The following is a 27,649-nucleotide window of genomic DNA, read 5'->3' as shown; positions in this document are numbered from 1 at the left end:
AATCCAATCTGCATTTTATTTCATATGATCCCATTTTTCCTTTTCAAAGTCCATGGCAGCCCCCACGGAAGGGCTAAAACATTCTGGTCAGTGGAGAGGCCACCAGGGTCTCTGTCCTGTCTCAGCTGAGCAAAGACAAGAATTGCACTCTATTTCGAGAGGGAACAGGAAGGCGTAAGCATGATTTCCACCCTCTCCAGTGGCACTTGCAGTGTTGCAGACTCTATGGGTACTAATTAATGTTTTAGCCTTAATTGATATTTACCACGATCTCTTTGTTATTTTAAATAATAAAATGCTAATACTGATCCTCCCCTCTACAGGGGGAAATCAATGGAATAAAAAGAGGTCAAATGTAGATTTAATTCATAATCTAAAAAGAATAGAAAACTTCAATAACAAGGGATGAAAAATACTATTAAAAGGCATAAACATAAAAAAGGCACTTCAACATTTAGTAGGAGGTCCAACAATCCCATGCGGCGAGACGTTGCTATATAGAAACAAGTAACCCCAGATCATGGAATTTAAGTTTTGTGTGCACTGATGGCCACTAGATGGAAGCAGACAGAGTAAGTCCAGTGTTGCTCAGGTTGGTGGCTGCACACAACAGCCGATACCAGGGTCAGATTGGTAGCCCCGCCCACAAGGAAGCGTCCCGGTGGTCCAGCGCGCTTGTGGCCAGGAGATGGTCGATGGTGGCATGCTGAGGTAGGGGATGACCATCGATGATTCAAAAATCATTGATGGTTTATGGCAGAGGTCAAATACTTTTGCCATCGATGGTACAGCAAAACCAATGTTTTTATTATTTTTTTGTTTCTCAAGGTGCTGGGACACAGCATAGCTCCGCCCCCAACAACCCAACTACGGGCAAGTCAGTCAAAGAAAATGGATGGTCATCGATAGTTAAAAACATCAATAAAGCACAACGGAATCTGCTGTGCTATATAAGAAGCTGTAAATAATTAAATCAATGGTCATCCATTCCATAGTCTGACACTATCGATGGCCAGGTGCATTATTGCCATTGATGGCAATGGCAACGATGGCCATCCCTATGCTGTGGTGGGTTTTTTAGAGGGTAGAAAGTGGCAGGCTGGGATCCCGCCCCTTCAACTGACCCCTCCCCCTCAGACCACGCCTCCATGAGTTGTTCTGTAATTCCGGCGGTCTGATAACTAGTTTGTAGATAATTTCCTGCTCACAACCAAAACAAATAAACCAGAGACCAAATTTCATAAATATTTATTACAGATCAAGAACAAAACGATCTAGCTCCACAGCAGTGACCACACGGCACTTCCAAATATCGTGGTAATAATTATTAATACTTCAGTATTTATACAGGCCACATTTGAAACACCAAAACATTGACATATCACTTGGCTTAGAAACAATGGAAATACAATATAGTTTAAGACACTTGGTGATAATCTTTTTGTTTGTTAAATTTCTCGCATCACAGAAGTTCAGCAACAGTCTAACAGTACAGAATCAGATACAAAACCACTGCTAACGTTTCAGGGCGTTCCGGTAAATCGAACAAAAATAAGGTGACGGAGGGAGGGGGGGGGAGCTAAAGTAACAAAATAAAAGACAGATTTGTACAAACCTCGACATTGTAATATGTTTCAACAAGTTAAATATCTAATAATAAATAAGTAAATAAATCTGCAAAAAAATATTATTTTTTTTTGTCTTTGAAATGTTCTGCTCAAGGCTCGCCGTCGCGGTAGTGTTCCAGAGTTCACATTTACGCAGGTCGTCTATCCACCGAAGTGCAGCAGCGGGGGGAGGGGGTGAGGGGGGGCATGCGGTACACAGGTCGGTCAGACGATGCTGTGCGACAGTCGCATAATAAATGTCACCGTGCTTTATCCGGCTGTTACAACCGGGACTCGGCTTCCGCGGTCTCCTACCTGTGCGGGATTCGGGGGGTAGGCCACACATGGAAAATCCATCAGCGGCTGACCTGCAACTTGCATTATGCTGTGACAGCCTATAGGGGGTGGGATTAGGAGTTCACCTGTAGGAAATCTCTGACACCCATTGACCGTCTTGACCGTCATTCGGAAATGCATAGGTTGTGATTAGTCCACATACATGTTACATGCAGGCGGCTGTTACAATGTAAAAATGCCCGTGTACCATATATAGCTAAAACTAGTGTGAGCCTACGTTTGGGGGAGGGGTGGTCACCATGATTCGGGGGCCCCAGCTGGTCAGGTTTTGATGATAGCACTGTTGTGGATCTGCAGTGGATTCGTACATATGAAGTATGATTGGGGAAATCCTTAAAACTTGGCCCGCAAAGATCCCTTAGAAGGGGGTGTTCTGAAATACACAGGGTAGGACATTGTAATATAGTTGAATAGATGTAGTATCGGCATTGATACATTTCTGCAGGCCAGATATGCGGGATAGCCTCACTAGGGCTGATATATCTATAGGTCTGATGTTATGACGACAATGGCGGCACCACAATGTTCTGGCGATGGACAGAGTCTCCGCTGAGTATCTGTTTGTGCCTACAGGCCCAATTCTCTGCAGACCACCAGAGAGGAATAGCCCTTACAGGTAACTCTACCCGCCAGTATGGTTACTGTCTGTCTGTGTGGAGAATGTAAAACTAGACGTAAAAACTAGGATTTGGGGTTGTGACCGTCATTTCATTTCATTACATTGCAGCCACATCTAGACTAATGGACTTAAGGAGTAATGGGTCTGTCTGTCCATAAATGGGGGGTCCCCGGCCTGTGTACTGGTAATACCCAGTCTATCTGTGTTTGGGTGACCCACAGTCTGTCTGTCTGGTAGCTCACAGTCAGTTGGTCTGTACTGGTGATCCCCCATCTGTCTGTCCGTGTACTGGTAATTCTTGGTCTGGCTCGCTGCCCATCCGTCCGTCCAAGTACAGGTTCCTAATGGTCTGTCTCTATGTTTGTTACTCTTCAATTGTATGTATATATTTGTGTGTTCATCTACAGCATAGTTGGGGAACCCTCGGCCCGCCAGCTGTTTTTGAACTACACATCCCAGCATGCCCTGCTACAGTTTTACTATTTGGCCATGCTGGCATGTGTAGTTCACCAACAGCTGGAGGTTCCCCATCCCTGATGTACAGGGTCCTAATGCTTGTATTATATGTATATATTAATGTATAGTAAAGAAAAAGGTACCCAGACCGCGCTAACGTTTGCTAGTGGCAGCAACTCTGAGGGATCCTCTGTTAGACAGGAACCAAAGTAATAGAAATGAGATAGAAGGGAGTTCAGAGTGCGCCTCAAATTACAATCACAAATAATACTTCAATGAGTTACAATAAAATGTTTTTAAAAAAACAACTTTTATTCAAAAGTGTCTTCTGCAAGATGTCGGTAGCCCTAGCCCTAGGGGCTACCGACATCTTGCAGAAGACACTTTTGAATAAAAGTTGTTTTTTTAAAAACATTTTATTGTAACTCATTGAAGTATTATTTGTGATTGTAATTTGAGGCGCACTCTGAACTCCCTTCTATCTCATATTAATGTATGTTCATGTACAGGTTACTACTGGTTGGTTGGCCTGTCCGTGTACATGACGTGTGTGTGTGTGTGTGTGTGTGTGTGTGTGTGTGTGTGTAGGGCAGGCATGTCCAAACTGTGGCCCTCCAGCTGTGAAACTACAGGTCCCATCAATCCTTGCCATAGTTTTAGCATTCCCTAATAGCAAAACTGTTGCAAGGCATGATGGGACTTGTAGATTCACAACAGCTGGAGGGCCATAGTTTGGACATGCCTGGTGTAGAGGATTCCTGGTCGGGCTGTCTGGTTGGACGTTAACCCTGATCGATCATTGGGTGTGTCCAGACTCAGGTCACATGTTGTGTCTGTGTGTGGGTGTACAGGTAAGTCACATGGCAGAGACTCTGAATAACTACATCTATAGGTCTTTCTCCAGCCTATAGTAGGGGTACAGTACTACTTTGGCACGCGAGCGCAGGGAACGGGGAATAGCAGCTTACATACATGAAGGAAGAATCGTTCTGTCCCTGTAGAAAAATATCTCTAGATTCCCTGTAATGCACTAGGAGTTATGACAGTTTTAGGAGATAATGGAACTATAACCTATTGATTAGCAGCAGAGGTCATGACGCAGGTCAGACAGGATACCGGAGTCCATATACCAGTATAACAGACAACGACCAAATAAAGCATGGTCTGCAACATATAGATCTACAGTATATGGAGCAAAGCAATATTCTGCAAGGCTAACAATGTAATCCTCTGCAGAACATATCCTAATGTATCCGTCACGGGGTAGAGCGATCTTCAGCAGATCACAACATGGGTCCTTAATGTAATAATCTGCAGAATATACCATTATATAGCTGTCAAGGGGGTAATAGAAAGAGGGCAGATCTCTAGAATGGATGTGTGAATAGGGCAAATCATTCCCCGCAACGTAAACCCTACAATATTATACAATATCTAAACCTTGTATTATTAAGTACATTGATAAATAAAGTGACGGTAACATATTCTGATGACTTCGTAGAACGTTGACGCCGGAATAAATAGTATTTTTTTTTGTTTTTTTTGTTTAACCCAGACAGATTGTACGATTCTGGTTGGATTTGACGTGTAAAGTAGAATAAAATCGTTAATGTGTCAGCTCTTCTGTGGATCACAAGATATACTAAAAACAATATATATATATATTTATATATAAAAAGGCAACAAACAAGTCCTGCGGCAGTGAACACGCTGAGAACAGGAGGCGGAACAGCGTGCTAGAACTTGGCCACTTGTGTGTCTGCCCCAGCAGCAGCAGCAGTGTTCTGACAATCCCTACGCGGATTGGCCGTTCGCCGTGAGAAGGGTGGGCGTGGCTATGACAAGGGACGCGGAGATTGTCTTCACTTTAAATCAACAATGTCTTCATCGAAGGAGGTGGCCATGTGGAAGGGGCTGCTGAAAGGTGGGCTCTCCTCCACGCTGACGTTGGATTCCGGGTCCGAACTGGTTGAACAGTGACGCTGCCCTTCCGAATTGCTTTCAAAAGAGCCGGAGTTTATCCTGGTAAGAAAACAGATGTCTCAGGGGTAAAGTTACTAGATATGGGTCATACTAGCAACTGTAATTAGTTCGACAGTCAAAAAAGTCAACAGGAATTAGGCCGACGTGGTAAAAAAAAGTCAATACAAGCAATAGGTCGGCTTGGAAAAGGTTGACATGAATTTTTCATGTTTTTTTGGTGTCTATATCGACATGGGCACCGTATAAGTCTACCTCGTCCCCTGGCATGGCTCACTTTGCACACCATGCTTCGGGCGAGATGCCTCTATGTCCACGTGGATCGTTAAGTATGGAAAAACCACCTTAAAAAAAAAAAAAAAACATGAAAAACTTGTGTCGGCATATCCATGTGTCAACCTTCTGACTGTTGACCAATAGTGGTCAACGTATTGACTGTTGACCTAGTTAATATTGACCGCATCCCAAGTTACTTAAGCTTCTAACAACGAGATGTGATGTTGCCCGTAGCGATCCATCAGATTCTGTCTATTGTTTCTCTGTTGCATGCTAGAGAACGATAGACAGAATCTGGTGGGTTGCTACGGGCAACGTCACCACTTTTCAAGTTTTAGAAGCTTTTGTAAAGTATCAATTATTACAATTCACTAGTCACGCCAAAATGAGGGAACGTCGTAACCGTAAGGTCAGTGCCAGCGGCGGTGCACTCCCAAATGGAGCAACACTTGAATTGCTCCATTGGGCGCTAACTAGTGACCGCCAGTGCGCATGACACTTGGATCCCCCCTATAGAGATGAGGTGTAGCGTTATCCTCTTATATAGGATAGACACATGATGCTGATGACTCCAGGAAATGGCCGTTATTGCTGTTTTACACTCATACTCGTCAGCCATCATCGGAACATGTACCAGCGCTATGGTCTGCACAGTTTCTGTCTAACTATGGCCTCTTCTGGCTCCAGCTGAGGGAGAACCCCACCTCCCCTATAGGAGAGAGGTGCAGGGATTTTGAGAGACATCTAATCCTATAGAACAGGCTAACGCTGCTCCTCTCCTCTATGGAGCGAATTCAAGTGTGTTGTGTGCAGACGTCCACTAGACAGCATCCGATGAAGACATGCAAGTGCGGCCCTGACATTACTGTTATGTTGTAACTAGTTTAGGCAGCGCGGTTTCCCTTGTTTGGAGCCTACCTGTCACTACTGGTTGATCGTACAGCTTCCTGCTTGGTGTCCTCTTCCTCCTGTTTCCTGGCCAGCCTCTTATGCCGTTGTGGTCCCTCAGATTTGGAGGCCGTGTCCCCACAGAGCCCTAAGTCATAGAATTAGTATGAGAACAAAGACAATGTAACCGCTAAATAACCGTTCACAGTGTACAATAAGGCAAGGAAAGGCAGAACATCCCCTCGCATGGCTCGCTGCGCTCGGCACACTCTTTTATTCTCCCACCATGCTCTAGGTGATGGTAGGTCATGAAATACTGCCTGTCGGCACATGTCGGCTCAAAAACAGTGAAAAAACCCATGTCGTCCTAATGACCCCATCGACCTTACCCATGTTGACCTAATGACCCTGTCGACCTTAACTCATGTCGGCCATCATGCTGGTGACCCAATGACCGTAACCCCTGCCGACGGACTGTGACATTAGGCATCGGCCCGCCTGCATTACCAGGGTAAACGCCCAGTGTTTTTATGGGGACACCTATTAAACGCTGGGTGTTCCCCTGCCCACCCCCCTCCCTCCTTCCCCCACCCATACATACACCTCGACGACTATGCTGGTCGTACATCGGCCCTGCACATGCGCAAATATACGGGATGCGGTCATCTATTAGAATGAACTTAGGTCTACAGTCATTAGGTCGACTGGCAGGAAGGTCGACCTGACTTAAGGTCGACATGGGCCAAGGTCGACATGACTTAAGGTCGAATTTGCATAAAGGTCGACATGAGGAAGGTCGACTGGTCATAAGGTCGACATGGAGCTTTTCACTGTTTTTCGAGCCGACATGTGCCGACAGGCGGTATTTCATGCCCTACCATCCACTAGGGCGTGGAGGAGGTTATTAAAGATGTGGCGAGCGATGCGAGGGTCCGATTCTCATTGCCAACTGTGTCCATGTCGACTGTGTTGACATTTGGATCAAAAAACAGTGAAAAACCCATGTCGACCTTATGACCAGTCGACCTTCCTCATGTCGATCTTTATGCAAACTCGACCTTAAGTCATGTTGACCTTGGCCCATGTCGACCTTAAATCAGGTCGACCTTCCTGCCAGTCGACCTAGTGGGGTCGACCTACTGACTGTAGACCTAAGTTCATTCTGACAGATGTACCGATTCCAAATATACACCATCGGTCCCCAGTGCAAATACAATGGGGTTCACTCAGTATTGAATCACCTCCTTAATGTCGTCTGTGCAAGGATAAACATTCCGGGCTAATCAGAGCTTTCTAATTAAGAGTTTAAGGGGCATATGTATTAAACCTTAAAAAGAGATAAGCGCAAGGGCGATAAATAGCGACACACGCCCAGCCAATCAGCTCCTAACTGCCATGTTACAGGGTGTGTTTGAAAAATGGCAGTTGGAAGCTGAATTGCTGGACGTTTATCTCTTTTTAAGGCTTAATACATCTGCCCCTAAATACTCTGCACTTGTTGTTCTACTTGCTGACATTATATGAATATCCGGATGGGTATACAGCTGGTCTCATGTGAGGACCTGACCACCCGACTGCCCGGGAGTGACAATAACGGGGGATACTGTGACCCTGCGCTGGCACATCACAGGCAGCTGTCCTGCTGCACCTGACGTCTGTCATCCTTGGTGGGGAGATGGAGGTCATGCAGTAGCGCGACCCCGATATGGCATTTAGAAATGTTGTTTTGCAGGAGACACGTGTGACATTTACAGAGCCCATTTACAGGGTTAAAGTTGCAAAACGGTTTAAGGTTTTACGAACATTTCTCCAGGTCTTCCCTTTTATAGAATCGCTGATTTAATCAGAGACGTGCGGTCATAACAGGCCAGGGAATGAGAGCCTCATCTGTCATACGCCAGAGTTTTGAATAGAAAACAGATTATCTTTTATATATCTATACTGATCTACTACTTCAAATACATCAAGGGCTTTAACAAGGTACAGGTGGGAGACATTCTTCACAGGAAGAGGAGCAGCAGAACACGAGGACATGCACTGACACTGGAGGGAGGAAGGTACAGGTGGGAGACATTCTTCACAGGAAGAGGAGCAGCAGAACACGAGGACATGCACTGACACTAGGGGGAGGAAGGTACAGGTGGGAGACATTCCTCACAGGAAGAGGAGCAACAGAACACGAGGACATGCACTGACACTAGAGGGAGGAAGGTACAGGTGGGAGACATTCTTCACAGGAAGAGGAGCAGCAGAACACGAGGACACGCACTGACACTAGGGGGAGGAAGGTACAGGTGGGAGACATTCTTCACAGGAAGAGGAGCAGCAGAACACGAGGACATGCACTGACACAAGGGGGAGGAAGATTCAGGGGAAATTTGAGGAAGAATTACTTCACAGAAAGAGTAGTAGATAAGTGGAATAGCCTCCCATCAGAGGTGGTAGAGGCAAATACAATAGTACAATGTAAACATGCTTGGGATAGGCATATTGATATCCTTACAAAGAAATAAGGATCAAATATGGTTTGAGGTAACATGTTTATAAAAGGGGCAGACTAGATGGGCCAAGTGGTTCTTATCTGCCGTCACATTCTATGTTTCTATGTTTACTCCTCACCGCTGTGGGGTGAAGTCCCGCTACTGACCACTAGAGGCCATTCGACGGACCAAATTTCTCCTCTGTGTGCTAAAAGATATCCTAACAGAAAGTGAAAGCAATTGCAGGGACACTAATCTGTTTCAAACTTGCTGGACATAGAGAGAGGGAGCTGTGAACACAGAGATTGGAGGCAGGAGCAGATAGGATACTGAGGGTGGAGTGGAGAGTTTGTGGGATAAAATCTGTCACAGCTCAAAGTGAAAGTACAAACTGTCACAGCTCAAAGTGAAAGTACATTGCAGAAACCAACATTTCTGACTGGCTTGTAGCTTATAAATGTCATTTTTGTATTGTTTTAAACAGTTTTTGAAGTCCAAAATCATATCTGTGGGTGTAAATGTGGATCTGATACTAGTCATTGCCTCCCCGGCCACTGACCTCACTGCACCTCACTGGCAGTGTTCTAGTTATAAAGCTTTCTCTAGAGCAGGTTACTATCGGCCGGGAGACGGCGGTGGAGAACCGGGCAGTTGTTCCATGGGAGGAGGAGGAGAATGGGGATAGCAGAAAGGAGGCTGCGTGCTGGACTGGCCATAGGTAAGGGTAATGGAAATGAAATGGTCCTTCTAGAGAACGCTAAATATACCTAAAACGAATGACGGGAGTTCTTCCAATGTTTGGTTTAATGGTGAAGGTCATAATATCATGTAACACGAGAACAACAGATAAATGGGGCCGTTGGCAGCCATGATGATTTTATTGGTCAGGAGTTTGTAAAAGGTAGGCGTCCGATCCACCATTATAAGTCAGGGGCTTAGGGGGTGGCCCATCCACCGTAATAGGTCAGGCCGCAGGGGGGCGGCCGATCCACCGTAGTAAGTCGGGGCTCAGGGGGTGGCCCATCCACCGTAATAGGTCGGGGCTCAGGGGGTGTCTGATCCACCAAAATAGGTTGGGGCTCAGAGGGCGGCCAATCCACTGTAATAGGTAGGGGCTCGGGGAGGCTGATCCACCACAGTAGGTTGGGGCTCAGGGGGCGGCCGATCCACCGTAATAGGTTGGGGCTCAGGAGGTGGCCGATCCACTGTAATAGGTTGGGGCTCAGAGGGCGGCCAGTCCGCTGTACTAGGTAGGGGCTCGGGGCGGCCGATCCACCGTAATAGGTCGGGGCCCTGGGCGGCCGATCCACCGTAATAGGTCAGGGCTCAGGGTGTGGCCGATCTCCTGTAATAAATCAGGGCTCAGGGGGCAACCGATGCACTGTAATAGGTCGGGGCTAAGGGTGCGGCCGATCCACCGTAATAGGTCCGGACCCAGGCGTCGCCTGACATGACAGAGTTCCTTACCTAATAACTCCTTCCTCGTCCGACTTGCAATCTCTTTGATCTCCATTCGGGACAGCGACAGGGAGTGGGTGACTGGAATGCAGGCGATGCCGCTGGACGTGGGCGTCGTGATGACCTTGGGAACCAACGGGGATTTTAGAGGCCGCTCGATGCTCCGTCCCACGAGGTTACTGAGGGGAATCTTGTAGATGTTTGTATACTGGACCTCACCTAGAACAAAACAGACACCGGAACCTTTACCTGCAGTCCTCGGCCATACGTTGCGGCATGCAAAGTTTTTTTAATGTAATTTACTTTATTTAATTGAAAAATAGATTTTGCGCTGCTACGATCATTAAAAAGAGTCACAGATATTTCCCTATATAAAACATAAGGTACTTGTGTAGTTTCACGGCGGCAGGGAAATCGCAAGGCACTTTTGTAGTTTCCAGTTTCCCCTGGCCGCGGATCACATGCACGCAAATCGCATGCGATGCGATTATGCGATTTTGCACATTTAGCACACCCCACTATCCACGCCACCGCGAAGCGTGGTGAGCGGATGCGGTACTCATCAACCCAACCTGTTCATACCCCCACTATCCATGTCGGCGAGGAGTTGACTTTATAAAGTTTGGTGAGCGCAGCGAGCCCCGCAAGGGGACGCGGACTAAAATTAACTTCACACCGACATGGATAGTGGGGGTATGAACAGGTCGGGAGGACGCGTACCGCGTCCCCTCATGGGGCTCGCTGTGCTCACCACGCTTCGGGGTCACGTGGATAGTATGGGTGTGCTAAATGTGCAAAATCGCATTTTATGCGATGCGATCCGCGGGCAGGGGAAATGTGAAACTACAAAAGTACCATCGCATCGCATGCGATCGGATCGCACGTGATGACAGTCTGACTCCCGGCCGTTTTTGTTTTATCCGACAGTAACTCGACAGTCAGAATTCAGTGCTCTGGCTGTCGAGTGTGGGAAAGTCGGTGGATTTTCGAAAAGCGTGAATTTGACAATTTGCGGACGTTTCCAACAAAACAGATCCGACTTTAAAAGAAGATGGATCTGACTCCCTTAAGTGCTGTCGTTAACATATTAAATACCCTCCAAACCTGACTACTTTCACTGCTCCCATTTCCACTAAAACTCTCCCCTAAAGTCCCACTTGGCCAGGCCATGTAGAACATGCTGGCCGGCGCCCTTACATGGCATAGCGACCGTTAGCAATACACGTGTTTCGCCCCGTACTTAGACTTTTCCAAAGATGAAAGGTTATGTGATAGATCCTTATTATAAAGTGTCTTCCCTCGAGTCTACTTTATTTGTTAGGATGCCCTGCCTATTAAAAAGACCTGAAGGGCGACATTCAATTGTTTTTCACCAGCATTTCATGACGCTATTACCGGGGGTGGTGAGCTGAAGTGCGCGAATACGTTGCTAACCTTGACCATAATGAGCAAGATAGATCAATTGAATAGCCCCACGATCGGGAGTGATATAACAATTGAATACCACCCAAAGGGTGTAAACTAAAAGATAACACCCCTCTTACAGATTTAATAGAGAGACAGAGAATGTACGGGTGCAATATATTCTATCTACATACATTGTGTCAATTTTCATTAGGTTGACACGAGAATGTGGACATGTTCATAACTGACCAATGTTCGTTGACCACGCCGACACTGACGTAATGTCGCCCGTGTCTTTTCCATGGGCCCGATTCAGACCTGATGGCACGGCTGTGAATTTGCAGGCCGGGCGATTATCGATAGACTGCGCATGGTAGACTTTTCGGGTGAAATATAATAAAGCTTCGTAAAATTAAGGTGATGTTTCCCATAGCAACCAATCAGATTCTGTATATCTTTTCTAGGATGCATTAGAAAATCTGATTGGTTGCTTTGGGCAATGTCATCACTTTTCATTTTTAGAACTTTAGTAAATGAGGAATCATGTGACAACGCTGTACACACATTGTACCTGTATCTCCGGGCAGGGTAGGGAACACCGGCAGCTCATAGCCCGTGGGGGTCTGCGGAGAGCTGTGGGAACTTGTGTCCTTGGAGCTGCTGTTGGATGAGGAGCCCACTGCAGTCGCTGCTTTAAAGTAAATATCTGACTGGAGAGAAAAGATCATGTTAGTAGTGTCTTGAACTGGCGTGAGATTAGCTGGGAGTAATATGCAGTGAATGCAGGGAGTAATACCATCTCCCGCCACTAGGTGGTAGAAGTGCACCTACACTCACAGACAGTGGAGGCTGCCATGCTGGGGGTCTGCATCCAATATATACTGTAGGATGTGTTTGTATCAGCAATGCAGGGGTGACATAACGCCAGCGGGCAGGAGACCGATTTAAGCTCCAGTCGGCCGGGTTTATGGCGCTTCAGGGGTTAAGGCACCCGCTGGCTCCGAGCTCAGAGAATAAACCGTACATAAAGTAGGTCGTGTTAATGTATTAACTGTAATGTATTTAATTAACGCAACTTGTGAAATGAGGGTGATAGTTTTTCTTTTAGCAGTTACAGTGACTATTATGAAACCCAGTATTACATGGGTGTGACACCTGCTGTCAGTGCCTACGTGATACATAATGATCGCTATGCTCTGTACCGTGTTCCCTCTCATTGGGGCAGATGTACTAAGCCTTGGAGAAGTGGAGACAGATAAACTACGGACAGCCAGCTCACAACTGCAATTTTTCAAACACTGCCTGAAGCACAACAGTTAGGAGCTGGAACTTTCTCTCTCTCCACTTATTCAGTCTCTTAGGGGTAGATGTATGAAGCAGTGATAAGGGAGAAGAAGTGAGCCAGAGGAGAAGTTTCCCATGGCAACCAATGAGCACTGAAATAACATCTATATTATATAATTATACAGAGCAGCTGATTGGTTGCCATGAGCTCACTTCTCCCTTATCACTGCTTCATACATCTATCCCTTAGAGCCCATCCTATGCTCTGCTTTGTCGGGTGCCATGGTCTGCACATGCACGGATAGTGCTTACCCCACTGCTCGCATTGCCCCGCCGGCAGTGTGGTCTGTAGCCCATAGGCTACCGCCATCTCAGAATGGTGGTAGCCCAGGGAACCACGGCGATGCTGCCCGATGTTGGTAGATCGGGCAGCATCACATCCCCCATAGAAGCCTATGGGGGATGCGGCTGGTGGCCGTACAGGAGGGATGGCAGTGTGGATTGTAGATTCCTGCTGCTGTCCCTCCTATATACATTCAGGGGATACTTAGGTATATATATTCAATGGGCCATATTCAATGCGGCCAGCGAGGGGGTTAAACGGTGGGGATCGGCAAAAACAAGTGATGCTCGCCGTTTAAACCCTGTGCTGGCCGCTCACCGTATTCTATGTTCCGGGGGAAATCTCGCTGTCAGATGACGGTGAGGATTCCCCCAAACAGCGAGGCTTGTACTATTGCAGGAAGCCCGCTGCATTTAGCCACGAGCCTCGCTGTTTTAGTGGCTGCACATGCAGTTTCCACGTCACTGCAAAAACCCAGCGAGGAAGAAACGGCGTGTGCAGGGGGTCAGTTGTATACTGAGCCTGCGAGCTGTGACAGCGAGCAGGCAGCACTGCTCGCAAAAAACACTGAATATAGGCGAGCATTGACGGCGAGCAGTGCCAATAGCTCGCCGTCAATAGCTTGCGTTCAGTATTCAACTGACCCCCCTTCACTGGTTCTTTTCAGCTAGGTGGAAACGGCGAGTGCGGCTGTCAAAATGGCGAGGGTCGCTGCTATATGCAGCGGGCTCACTGCATTTGCGGCCCGGAACATAGAATACGGCGAGTGGCCGGCAAGGATGGCTTTTCCTCACAAAAAAAATCCATCCTCGCCGTACTAACCCCCCTCACCCCTGCTCACCGACGGCATTGAATACCGCCCTTAATATTTCAACCAACCCCTGAAAACACCCGTTTTCCAGGGTTAACCACAACTATTATAGGATAAATGGGCCTCTCTGTCTTAGTACATCTGCCCCAGTGACAGGTAAGTTACTAATGACAGCGGTGACATGTAGCGATGCTTCCGTGGGACAACACCAGCTCACTGGCCACAGATGAAGTGGGGATACGAAGCTGGGGGGTCAGTATTGCGGTGTAGTATGTAACAGATATTAAAAACCAAAAGGCAACATAAAGAGGTTGTTATATAGTGAGATATCACTGAGCTTCAGTCTTACCCGCGAGGCCACGAGCTGCAGTTCGGGCACTACGGCTGTATGCACCAGGTTGCCGTTGACAACAAGCCGGATTTCTATGGAGTCGGTGGTAAAGGCCAGGATGTAAGGGAAAGCGCACACTGCCGGCAGAGACACCATTGTTATATATAATGATTATATACAGAAGAGGAAGCAATGATAAATCATCCTGTCTGACCAGTCCCCCTCCTTCATCTCCACGTTGTAGAACATTCTAACATCTATTCTTCCCGTAAATATGGGACTGCAGATCATTTCATGTCAGCAGCTGGAGAACGGTTTGTCCTACACAGACTGAGAGACGGAATCGGACATAGACTTACCTACAGCATTCGGAACCTGGTTCCAGCTAAAATGGAAGTCGGACGCTGACGGCTGGATGAGGGGGGAGCCTCCGTTGAATGGGCTTACCTTCTTGTAGTAACAAATATCTGCGGGGAGAGGAGGAAATGTCAGCGCCTGGAATGAGGCCTTTTCTTATCTTATTCCCTCATGTACTGTGTACAGGGGACTGTTTCTCCCAATCCGCAGCGCTGACCCCAGAGCAGGTAACAGCGTACCCCACATCTGTACCATGTACAGGGGACTGTTACTCCCAATATCCGCAGCGCTGACCCCAGAGGAGGTAACAAGGTAACCCACATCTGTACCATGTACAGGAGACTGTTTCTCCCAATCCGCAGCGCTGACCCCAGAGCAGGTAACAGGGTACCCCACATCTGTACCATGTACAGGGGACTGTTACTCCCAATAACCGCAGCGCTAACCCCAGAGCAGGTAACAGCGTACCCCACATCTGTACCATGTACAGGGGACTGTTACTCCCAGTATCCGCAGCGCTGACACCAGAGCAGGTAACAGGGTACCCCACATCTGTACCATGTACAGGGGACTGTTACTCTCAGTATCCGCAGCGCTGAGCCCGGAGCACGTAACAGCGTACCCCACATCTGTACCATGTACAGGGGACTGTTACTCACAATATCCGCAGCGCTGAGCCCGGAGCACGTAACAGCGTACCCCACATCTGTACCATGTACAGGGGACTGTTACTCCCAGTATCCGCAGCGCTGACCCCAGAGCAGGTAACAGCGTACCCCACATCTGTACCATGTACAGGGGACTGTTACTCACAATATCCGCAGCGCTGAGCCCGGAGCAGGTAACAGGGTACCCCACATCTGTACCATGTACAGGGGACTGTTACTCCCAATATCCGCAGCGCTGACACCAGAGAAGGTAACAGGGTACCCCACATCTGTACCATGTACAGGGGACTGTTACTTCCAATATCCGCAGCGCTAACCCCAGAGCAGGTAACAGGGTACCCCACATCTGTACCATGTACAGGGGACTGTTACTTCCAATATCCGCAGCGCTAACCCCAGAGCAGGTAACAGGGTACCCCACATCTGTACCATGTACAGGGGACTGTTATTCCCAATAACCGCAGCGCTGACACCAGAGCAGGTAACAGGGTACCCCACATCTGTACCATGTACAGGGGACTGTTACTCCCAATATCCGCAGCGCTGACACCAGAGCAGGTAACAGCGTACCCCACATCTGTACCATGTACAGGGGACTGTTACTCCCAGTATCCGCAGCACTGAGCCCAGAGCAGGTAACAGCGTACCCCACATCTGTACCATGTACAGGGGACTGTTACTCCCAGTATCCGCAGCACTGAGCCCAGAGCAGGTAACAGCGTACCCCACATCTGTACCATGTACAGGGGACTGTTACTCCCAGTATCCGCAGCGCTGAGCCCGGAGCACGTAACAGCGTACCCCACATCTGTACCATGTACAGGGGACTGTTGCTGCCAATAACCGCAGCTGTGTGCTGCATGTACTCGCGTGTGACTGTATATAGGTGTGTGTGGAATGTATGCGTGTGCGACTGAATATACAGATGGAGCCTTCTTCAGCTAGCCTTCTCTGGATAGCCATGGTGAGCCCAGGCCTATTGTTCTCAGCTGCAATACTATACATAGAACAATACAGTAGGGGATTAGCATAGGACAGTGATGGCTCACTATGGCGCTCCAGCTGTTGTTGAACTACACATCCCAGCATGCCCTACATAATTTTTAGCATGGCTAAATAACAAAACTGTAGCAGAGCATGCTGGGATGTGTAGTTCAACAACAGCTGGAGTGTCAAGGTTAGCCATCACTGGCATAGGGTTACGTCTGACAGCTCTGGCTCACTAAATCCTATTAAAGAGCTAGATGAGGATGGCTTCATCTGTAAGTGTGTGCGGTATGTGCGTACACATGTACTGTGTGCTGCATGTACTCGCGTGTGACTGTATATAGGTGTGTGTGGAATGTATGCGTGTGCGACTAAATATACAGATGGAGCCTTCTTCAGCTCTGTGGGGTACCCTGTTACCTGCTCTGGGGTTAGCGCTGCGGATATTGGGAGTAACAGTCCCCTGTACATGGTACAGATGTGGGGTACGCTGTTACCTGCTCATTACAATTGTGCAATTGTATACAGGTGTGTGCAGAATGTATGTGTGTGCGATTGTATATAGGAGTGTGCGGTATGTGCGCTTGTGCAATTGTATACAGGTGTGTGCAGAATGTATGTGTGTGCGATTGTATATAGGTGTGTGCGGTATGTACGCTTGTGCGATTGTATACAGGTGTGTGCAGAATGTATGTGTGTGCGATTGTATATACAGGTGTGTGCAGAACGTATGTGTGTGCAATTGTATATAGGTGTGTGCAGCATGTACGTGTATATGCCGTTTCAGTGGTAGAGACTGTTGGTATGCTTCCCTATGGATTATGTGGTATAACAGGACTACGGATTACAGAAGTAATCTAGAACCCGTATAACGGCATATACCAGCACAATGTGACATTATATTCCCCTCCTGTTCCAGCATTACAGGGGCACATGTACATTGTACTCTGGCCCACAGCTGATGTTGCACCATCTCCTATGTACACGTGTCCTGCATGAGCTCATACAGGCGGACGCTGTAACGGAGCGCACATTGCACAGACCCCACTTACAGTTATAGCACAGCAGTAGTCCAGCCTCCCCGTCTTCATACACATCAATTGCTGCAACAAAATTAACCTGAAATGATAATGCGGCAGAGGCTAGTGCACGTCCTGGGAGTCACAATGCAAATTACAGATCTCACCTACCATCCTTACAGGAGAAGCTGGGACCATACCCCTGTGTATGGGACGGGCTGCACCATTACACAGCCCTGCCTTGGACCATACCCCTGTGCTGCTCTCACCTGTGCATGGGATGGGCTGCACCATTACACAGGCCAGCCTGGGACCATATTCCTGTGCTGCTCTCACCTGTGCATGGGACGGGCTGCACTATTACACAGCCCAGCCTGGGACCATACCCCTGTGCTGCTCTCACCTGTGCATGGGATGGGCTGCACCATTACACAGGCCAGCCTGGGACCATATCCCTGTGCTGCTCTCACCTGTGCATGTGACGGGCTGCACTATTACACAGCCCAGCCTGGGACCATACCCCCTGTGCTGCTCTCACCTGTGCATGGGACGGGCTGCACCATTACACAGCCCAGCCTGGGACCATATCCCTGTGCTGCTCTCACCTGTGCATGTGATGGGCTGCAGCATTACACAGCCCAGCCTGGGACCATACCCCTGTGCTGCTCTCACCTGTACATGGGACAGACTGCACCATTATACAGCCCAGCCTGGGACCATACCCCTGTGCTGCTCTCACCTGTGCATGGGATGGGCTGCACTATTACACAGCCCAGCCTGGGACCATATCCCTGTGCTGCTCTCACCTGTGCATGTGATGGGCTGCAGCATTACACAGCCCAGCCTGGGACCATACCCCTGTGCTGCTCTCACCTGTGCATGGGACGGGCTGCACCCTTACACAGCCCAGCCTGGGACCATACCCCTGTGCTGCTCTCACCTGTGCATGGGACGGGCTGCAGCATTACACAGGCCAGCCTGGGACCATATCCCTGTGCTGCTCTCACCTGTGCATGGGACGGGCTGCACTATTATACAGCCGAGCCTGGGGCCATACCCCTGTGCTGCTCTCACCTGTGCATGGGACGGGCTGCACTATTATACAGCCGAGCCTGGGGCCATACACCTGTGCTGCTCTCACCTGTGCATGGGACGGGCTGCAGCATTACACAGCCCAGCCTGGGACCATACCCCTGTGCTGCTCTCACCTGTGCATGGGACGGGCTGCACCATTACACAGCCCAGCCTGGAACCATGCCCCTGTGCTCCTGTGATTCAGGTTGGTGTCAAAAGCAAACTCCTTCGTTAATGGACAAAACTATGCTGTGCTGCAGGAAGGGCAGCTGTAACATGTGCAGAGAGTTACGTTTGGGTGAGTTATTTTGTTTCTGTGCAGGGTAAATACTGGCTGCTTTATTCTTACACTGCAATTTAGATTTCAGTTTGAACACTCCTCACCCAAATCTAACTTTCTCTGCACATGTTACATCTGCCCCAGCTGCAGTGCAGCATGGTTTTGTCCATTAAGGAAGGGAGTTTGCTTTTGCAAACCAATCTGAATCACCCCCCACAGAGTGCAAGAGCTTACACTTGAAAGGCTAGCTGTAGTTCCACCAGTCCTGGGTGTTAGATGTGCAGCCATGATACATACATCACTACTGTATTTGCGTTCTAGATTCATACATTGTTCTGTCAGATGCCAGCGACCACTCACCCTACTAGCATCAACATGATGCAGCCTGCAGAACTCGCCGGTACTCTCATTCACCAAATCAAACTGGTGCCGGTACGCTACACAGATCATGTTGTCATTTTCCCCCGTCGGCCCGTCCACAAGGGTCATCACCACCGGAGGGTCCGACAGACAGATCTCCTGTAAGGGACAGATACCGTGACACAGGTGCTGAGGAGAAGGGCAGCCATTGGCTGGTTACATGGACAGTGCTCGGTTCTCACCCTGATGTACTGAAACTCCTCCACCGGCGAGAAGCCGGCACAGCTGTTCTGCGCGTTGTGTTTCCTCGTGATGAGCAGAAGCTTGTTCCTGATGGCCACAATGATCCTCAGCTCCAGGCTGTGATGTGTGTTGAACGCGTACAAATGGCAACCTGTCCAGGGAAGGGAATCTCTTATATATTTAGCCAGATCTGTCACTCACAATTAGTCTAGCAAACGGTGGGCGGGCTTCCACGGGTGATTGACAGGCCCATAGTCACTGTCAGCCACAATGCAAAACATGCCAACTTCCGTCTTACACAACCCTCCGCTCTCCACAGCAGCTATCCGCCCCCTCCTCGCCCGACACTCCCCATCATCGCAGCCACGCAACAAGCCCGCCCCACGGCTACACGCCGCGCCCCCCCCCCCCTCTGCCTCCAGCTTGCACAGCTATCCGCCCCCTCCTCGCCCGCCACTCCCCATCGCCGCCCAGCCACACAACAAGCCCGCCCCACGGCTACATGCCACATCCCCCCCCTCAGCCTCCAGCTTGCACAGCTATCCGCCCCCTCCTCGCCCGCCACTCCCCATCGCCGCCCAGCCACACAACAAGCCCGCCCCACGGCTAGACGCCGCGCCCCCCCCCCCCCCCGACCTCGCACCAGCTGAAGTATGCACAGTCCTGCGCACAACCCCCCACACCCGCAAGGAGCAGCAGCAAACACCCAGAAGACGCTGCCTACCAACCCCAGCTGCCACTCCCGTGCCCACCGTCACCGTCCAGCAGAGCCTACATGCCGCACCCCCCCCCCCCGCCTCGCTCCCTGGACACATTAGACCAGGTTAGTATGCCCCAATCAGCGCACAACCCCCCACAGGAGACTCTGCCTGCCGTCCCAGCTGCCACTCCTGTGCCCACTTTCACCCTGTAGCAGAGCCTACACGCTGCGCCCCCCCCCCCCCCAGCCACGCTCCCTGGACACATTACACACTGGGAGACGCTGCCTGCCGCCCCCAACTGCCACTCCCATGCCCACCTTCACCCTCTAGCACAGCCTACACGCCGCACCCCCCCCCCCCCCAACCTTGCTCCCTGGACACATTACACACCGGGAGACGCTGCCTGCTGCCCCCAACTGCCACTCCCGTGCCCACCTTCACCCTCTAGCAGAGCCTACACGCCGCACCCCCCCCCCCCCCACAGCCTCGCTCCCTGGACACATTGCACCAGGTTAGTATGTTTGCCCACTGACACACATCCATACTTCCAATACACAAAACAAACACACCCCTCCATTCCTCCAATCATCACAACCACACACACACATACACACATCCATGCCTCCAATACTCACAACTACAAACACACAACCATCCATCACTCCAATAATCACTACGAAACACACATATACACACACAAACACACACACCAATCCATGCTCACAACTACCCACACACACACACAAACATCCAAGTACACACACCCACCCACCCATTCCAGCATCCAATACTCACAACTACACACACACACCCACCCACCCATCCATGCCACCAATACTCACAACTACACACACACCCATCCATGCTTCCCATAATCACAACAAAACACACACACACACACACAGCTATGGCTACAATAATAATACACACACACACAATACTCACAACGACCCCATACCACTACACTACCAACACCTCTTCTAACACTATTTTGTGTACCTTCCCATCTCAGGTCGGTACATGCTACATTTCGGACTTCAGCACACCTCATTCAACTTTAGCACACCTCATTATATGTCTTATGACACACAACAGACCATACCACAAAACCACCAACGCCTCTCCTCTCTTCAACATTTAGTCTCACACTATATTGTGTGCCTTTCCATCTCAAGTCACAAGCTAACGCCTTTACAACTTTAACACACTACATTTTAGGTTTTATTACACACAACACCACACACACACATCCATGCCTCCAACAACTACACACACCCATCCATGCCTCCTATACTCACAACTACACACACACATCCTTGCCTACCATACTCACAACCACACACACACACCTCCTTACCTGCAATACTCACAACTACACAAACACCATCCATGCCTCCAATACTCACAAATACACACGCACACACATATCCATAACTCCAATACTCACAACTACACACACGCACACACACACACATATCCATGCCGACAATACTCGCAACTACACACACATACACACACACATCCATGGCTGTAATACACACACAATCACACATTGCACACACACACACACACACACACACACATCTATGCCTCCAATACTTAACAAGTACACACATCCATACTTTCAATACTCACAACTACACAAACACACACACCCATCCATCCATGCCTCCAATACTCACAAATACACACGCACACACATATCCATGCCTCCAATACTCACAAATACACACACACACACACATATCCATGACTCCAATACTCACAACTACACACACACACACATATCCATGCCGACAATACTCGCAACTACACACACATACACACACACATCCATGCCTGTAATACACACACAATCACACATTGCACACACACACACACACACATCTATGCCTCCAATACTTACAAGTACACACATCCATGCTTTCAATACTCACAACTACACAAACACACACACCCATCCATCCATCCCTCCAATACTCACAAGTACACACACACACACATCCATTCCTCCAATGCTAACAACTACACACACCCATGCATGCCTCCTATACTCACAACTACACACACCCATCCATGCCTCCAATACTCACAACCACACACACATCCTTGCCTCCCATACTCACAACTACACACACACACCTCCTTACCTGCAATACTCACAACTACACAAATACCATCCATGCCTCAAATACTCACAACTACACACACACACACACACACACACACACATGCCTCTAATACTCACAACTACAGATGCGCACGCACATACACAAACACATCCATCCCTAAAATACTCACAAGTACACACAAACAATGCCTGTAATACACACACCCAGCCATACCACACACACACACACACACACATCTATGCCTCCAATACCCACAAGTACACACTCACATCCATGCTTTCAATACTCACAACTACACACACACACACACACACACACACACATCCATGCCTACAATACTCACAACTACACACACACACACATCCATCCATGCCTCCAATGCTCACAACTACACACACACCCATCCATGCTTCCCATAATCACAACAAAACACACACACAGCCATGGCTACAATAATAATACACACACACACACACACACACCTATCCATGACTCCAATACTCACAACGACCCCATACCACTACACTACCAACACCTCTTCTAACACACTATTTTGTGTACCTTCCCATCTCAGGTCGGTACCTGCTACATTTTGGACTTCAGCACACCTCATTCAACTTTAGCACACCTCATTATATGTCTTATAACCCACAACAGCCCATACCACAAAACCACCAACGCCTCTCCTACCTTCAACATTTAGTCTCACACTATATTGTGTGCCTTTCCATCTCAAGTCACAAGCTAACGCCTTTACAACTTTTACACACTACATTTTAGGTTTTATTACATACAACACCACACACACACATCCATGCCTCCAACAACTACACACACCCATCCATGTCTCCTATACTCACAACTACACACACATCCTTGCCTACCATACTCACAACCACACACACACACCTCCTTACCTGCAATACTCACAGCTACACAAACACCATCCATGCCTCCAATACTCACAAATACACACACACATATCCATGACTCTAATACTCACAACTACACACACGCACACACACACATATCCATGCCGACAATACTCACAACACACACACACATACATGCCTGTAATACACACACAACCACCCATTGCACACACACACACACACACACACACACACACACACATCTATGCCTCCAATACTTACAAGTACACACATCCATGCTTTCAATACTCACAACTACACAAACACACACACCCATCCATCCATGCCTCCAATACTCACAAGTACACACACACATCCATTCCTCCAATGCTAACAACTACACACACCCATGCATGCCTCCTATACTCACAACTACACACACACCCATCCATGCCTCCAATACTCACAACCACACACACATCCTTGCCTCCCATACTCACAGCTACACACACACCTCCTTACCTGCAATACTCACAACTACACAAATACCATCCATGCCTCAAATACTCACAACTACACACACACACACACACACACACACACACATGCCTCTAATACTCACAACTACAGATGCGCGCGCACATACACAAACACATCCATCCCTAAAATACTCACAAGTACACACACACAAACAATGCCTGTAATACACACACCCAGCCATACCACACACACACACACACACACACACACACACACACACATCTATGCCTCCAATACCCACAAGTACACACTCACATCCATGCTTTCAATACTCACAACTACACACTCACACACATCCATGCCTACAATACTCACAACTACACACACACACATCCATCCATGCCTCCAATGCTCACAACTACACACACCCATCTATGCCTCCTATACTCACAACTACACACACACCCATCCATGCCTCCTATACTCACAACGACACATACACACACACCCATCCATGCTTCTCACGGCCGTAGATGCAGGGTTTAGGACTTAAGCACACTTAATTTTATCTATTATAATTTTTCCTTTCACTTTAAGGTCCCTTCAAACATCACGGTGTGCCACTGTACACTTTACTATGTTTGCCCACTAACACACCAACGTCATTGTCAAACACACACACACACACATCCATACTTCCAATACTCACACTAAACAAACACACCACTCCATTCCAATCATGACAACTACACACACACACACACACACACACATCCATGCCTCCAATACTTACAACTACACACACACACAACCATCCATCCCTCCAATACTCACAACTAAACACACCCACACAAACACACACCCATCCATAGCTCTAATACTCACAACCACACACAAACATCCAAGTACACACACCCAGCCAACCATCCCAGCATCACAACTACACACACACACATCCTTGCCTACCATACTCACAACCACACACACACCTCCTTACCTGCAATACTCACAACTACACAAACACCATCCATGCCTCCAATACTCACAAATACACACACACACACATATCCATGACTCCAATACTCACAACTACACACACGCACACACACATATCCATGCCGACAATACTCGCAACTACACACACATACACACACACATCCATGCCTGTAATACACACACAACCACCCATTGCACACACACACATTTATGCCTCCAATACTTACAAGTACACACATCCATGCTTTCAATACTCACAACTACACACACACCCATGCCTCCAATACTCACAAGTACACACACCCATGCATGCCTCCAATACTCACTACCACACACACACATCCTTGCCTCCCATACTCACAACTACAAACACCCCTCCTTACCTGCAATACTCACAACTACACAAATACCATCCATGCCTCAAATACTCACAACTACACACACATGTCTCCAATACTCACAACTACAGATACGCGCGCACATACACACACACATCCATTCCTAAAATACTCACAAGTACACACACACAAACAATGCCTGTAATACACACACCCAGCCATACCCCACACACACACACACACACACACACACACACACATCTATACAAACAATGCCTGTAATACACACACACACACACACACATCTATGCCTCCAATACCCACAAGTACACACTCACATCCATGCTTTCAATACTCACAACAACACACACACATCCATGCCTACAATACTCACAACTACACACACACACACATCCATCCATGCCTCCAATGCTCACAACTACACACACATCCATCCATGCCTCCAATGCTCACAACTACACACACACCCATCCATGCCTCCAATACTCACAAACACACACACACACACATCCTTGCCTCCAATACTCACAACCACACACACACACATCCTTGCCTCCAATATGTGACTTTACTAATCTTATTTATATCAAAGCACTTTCCTAACTTTTTACAATGTTTACAATAAAAGCATCACAATGTTCAACCTCTTTTCAAACTCTTATAAAATATTTATATTCAAAGACATATTTCCGACATCTAGATTAGGTAACATTTAAACAACAAAAAATTCATCATAACACTATCACACACTACACCCCCTTTGCAATTATATGCACTTTCTTTTGTAAACATTTATGCTCTCACTCAAATTAACTTTACCCACATTATTCACCATATTACACTACATCTCACACTCACATATATTTCTACTTCTAATGGGGCGAAGCCCCTCACGACGGTGTGAAGAGCGCCCGGAGGGCGCGATGAATCACCTAGTTGTGTTATATTCAGCTCCCTCGTGTTTTGCATTGAACATTAAACTTGTACCCTTTCCGCTTCTCTACCTGCGGATTTTTGGACTAAATAAATTGTAACCGATGTGGTAGCACGCCCAACATGGCTGCCTTGTGAGGTACTGTATTGTGTAGACCATGGGTTCTCAAACTCGGTCCGCAGGACCACACACAGCGCATGCTTTGCAGGTCTCATCACAGAATCAAGTGTAATAATTAGCTCCACCTGTGGAACTTTTAAAATGCGTCAGTCAGTAATGAGTTTACCTGTTGGGCGACCTGGAAAACATCAACTGTGTGGGGTCCCGAGGACCGAGTTTGAAAACCACTGGTGTAGACTGAGCAATGCATAGTTTTGCAAGGATCTCGCCTAGCATATTTGCCTCCTCCATGATGTGTCTTTAACTCCAGGCATTGCCTGTGCTGCCCAGTGTGATCCTATGCAGTGCACCTATAATGGCTGCCTTCCCAGAATCCTATGTGTGCCAACTCATTAATTTTTGGAACTGGTAAGCCAAGATGACAACCAGGAAGTGATATGTGCAACAGAAAATGGACTCCCCTGTACATGTATTTCCACATTCTTCAAATTAATTTACATTAAAATGAATTATACACCAGACAGGGATTTATAGATCTATGGAAAGCAATCCTACACCGGCCTGGAGAAGACGGGACAGGTCACTATTTACCTACCTTTTGTTTTTTCAAGCTTATTCTCCCTGCACTCGTACTTGTTCCTGGCCACCTGCTTGTCCTCCAGACCCTTCTTAATGGCGCTTAGCCGGAAGACGTAGAGGCGGGCGTCCTTTCCTGGCAACAAAGAGGGACAAGTTAGTCACTATTCAGAAATATATGGGACATGCAGAACGACGTTCTCCTGAATTGTCAACAGGCCAGGTTTTCCGTCTTTCCCCAAGAAAGGGCCACAAATCCTGGGCTACACAGAGAAGGAGCTTCTGATAACTATTATCATTTACAGACACTTTATGGAAGGGTATCAAACAGATCCATCTGAATACATATAATCATAGGGGTCTATGTAGTAAGCATTGGAGAGAGATACTGTGGACAGGGATCACGTACCAGCCAGTCGGCTCCCTACTGCGCAAGGTTTGCAAAGCAGCTGGATATAAGCCATTTAGCAATCAGATCTAAAGCGGCAATTGGATTGACAATGCAATACGGGGTGGTTTTTGCACTGTAAAATATCGCCACTTTATATCTTAAGGTGCATCGATTTGACTTCGATTCGATTTGCTTTCGATTTCCCCAATTCCACCCCCTTTCGATTTGGCCTTTGCTTTCCTTTCGATTTCACATTCGATCTGCACTTTTGCATTCGATTTCGATGTGCATTCAAGGCACAGTCACACTGAATTTACTGGATTGAATTCGATATTTTTTTGCCTGCACAGTCTATTTTTCTTTGCGATAAAGGGAAAACAGGAGCAAGCATCGAATCGAACGCAGATTGAAAGCGTATTAAAAACGATTTGATTCAATTTGGCAAAATTGAATCGAAAACCTGACAAAATCAAAGCGTGTGTACTGTACTGTATTTAGTGCCAAAATATTGGCACTTTGCAATTCTCGCACATTTGGGCCCTTGTTTTTATTTTTAACCTGTACCACCTGTGCTGGGATGCTGTACCCTATATCTACTGCCCTTTTTATAATACAGACCAACAACACAAGAATTTATGACCCAGGGCTCTCATTAATTAGGGCCAGTCCAAGGGGAAGCAGCAGGTGCATTATTATATATTTGCAAATGTGTTTAAGGCTTCTGCATTCATTACATATAGAACAGAGGCTTTCTCACTGATGCATAGCAGCGGGCTGGGGGACGGTCTTGTCCTAGCTAACCCCTT

General features: G+C 47.8%; 1 protein-coding gene across 4 annotated transcripts in view; it reads right to left on the bottom strand.

Annotated features, from left to right (window-relative positions):
• Positions 1-3,484: 3,484 nt before the first annotated feature.
• The window catches only part of GARNL3 (GTPase activating Rap/RanGAP domain like 3), a 203,782-nt gene continuing 179,617 nt past the window's right edge, over positions 3,485-27,649 (bottom strand). For all 4 annotated transcript variants that reach the window (XM_083158543.1, XM_083158544.1, XM_083158542.1 and 1 more), the window contains 10 exons: positions 26,472-26,588; positions 19,282-19,433; positions 19,040-19,198; positions 17,359-17,425; positions 14,654-14,761; positions 14,313-14,431; positions 12,097-12,235; positions 10,131-10,340; positions 6,214-6,331; positions 3,485-5,061 (listed from right to left, as the gene is read on the bottom strand). In XM_083158543.1, the coding sequence (XP_083014669.1) occupies positions 4,902-5,061; positions 6,214-6,331; positions 10,131-10,340; positions 12,097-12,235; positions 14,313-14,431; positions 14,654-14,761; positions 17,359-17,425; positions 19,040-19,198; positions 19,282-19,433; positions 26,472-26,588 (1,349 nt within the window). In that variant the 3' untranslated portion in view covers positions 3,485-4,901. The remainder of the gene's footprint in view (positions 5,062-6,213; positions 6,332-10,130; positions 10,341-12,096; positions 12,236-14,312; positions 14,432-14,653; positions 14,762-17,358; positions 17,426-19,039; positions 19,199-19,281; positions 19,434-26,471; positions 26,589-27,649) is intronic.

The sequence above is a fragment of the Crinia signifera genome, chromosome 9 (genome assembly GCF_055691185.1).
Source record: "Crinia signifera chromosome 9, ASM5569118v1, whole genome shotgun sequence".
Taxonomy (NCBI): domain Eukaryota; kingdom Metazoa; phylum Chordata; class Amphibia; order Anura; family Myobatrachidae; genus Crinia; species Crinia signifera.
The sequence above is the reverse complement of the archived record's forward strand: the minus strand, read 5'-3'. Positions and strand labels throughout refer to the sequence as shown.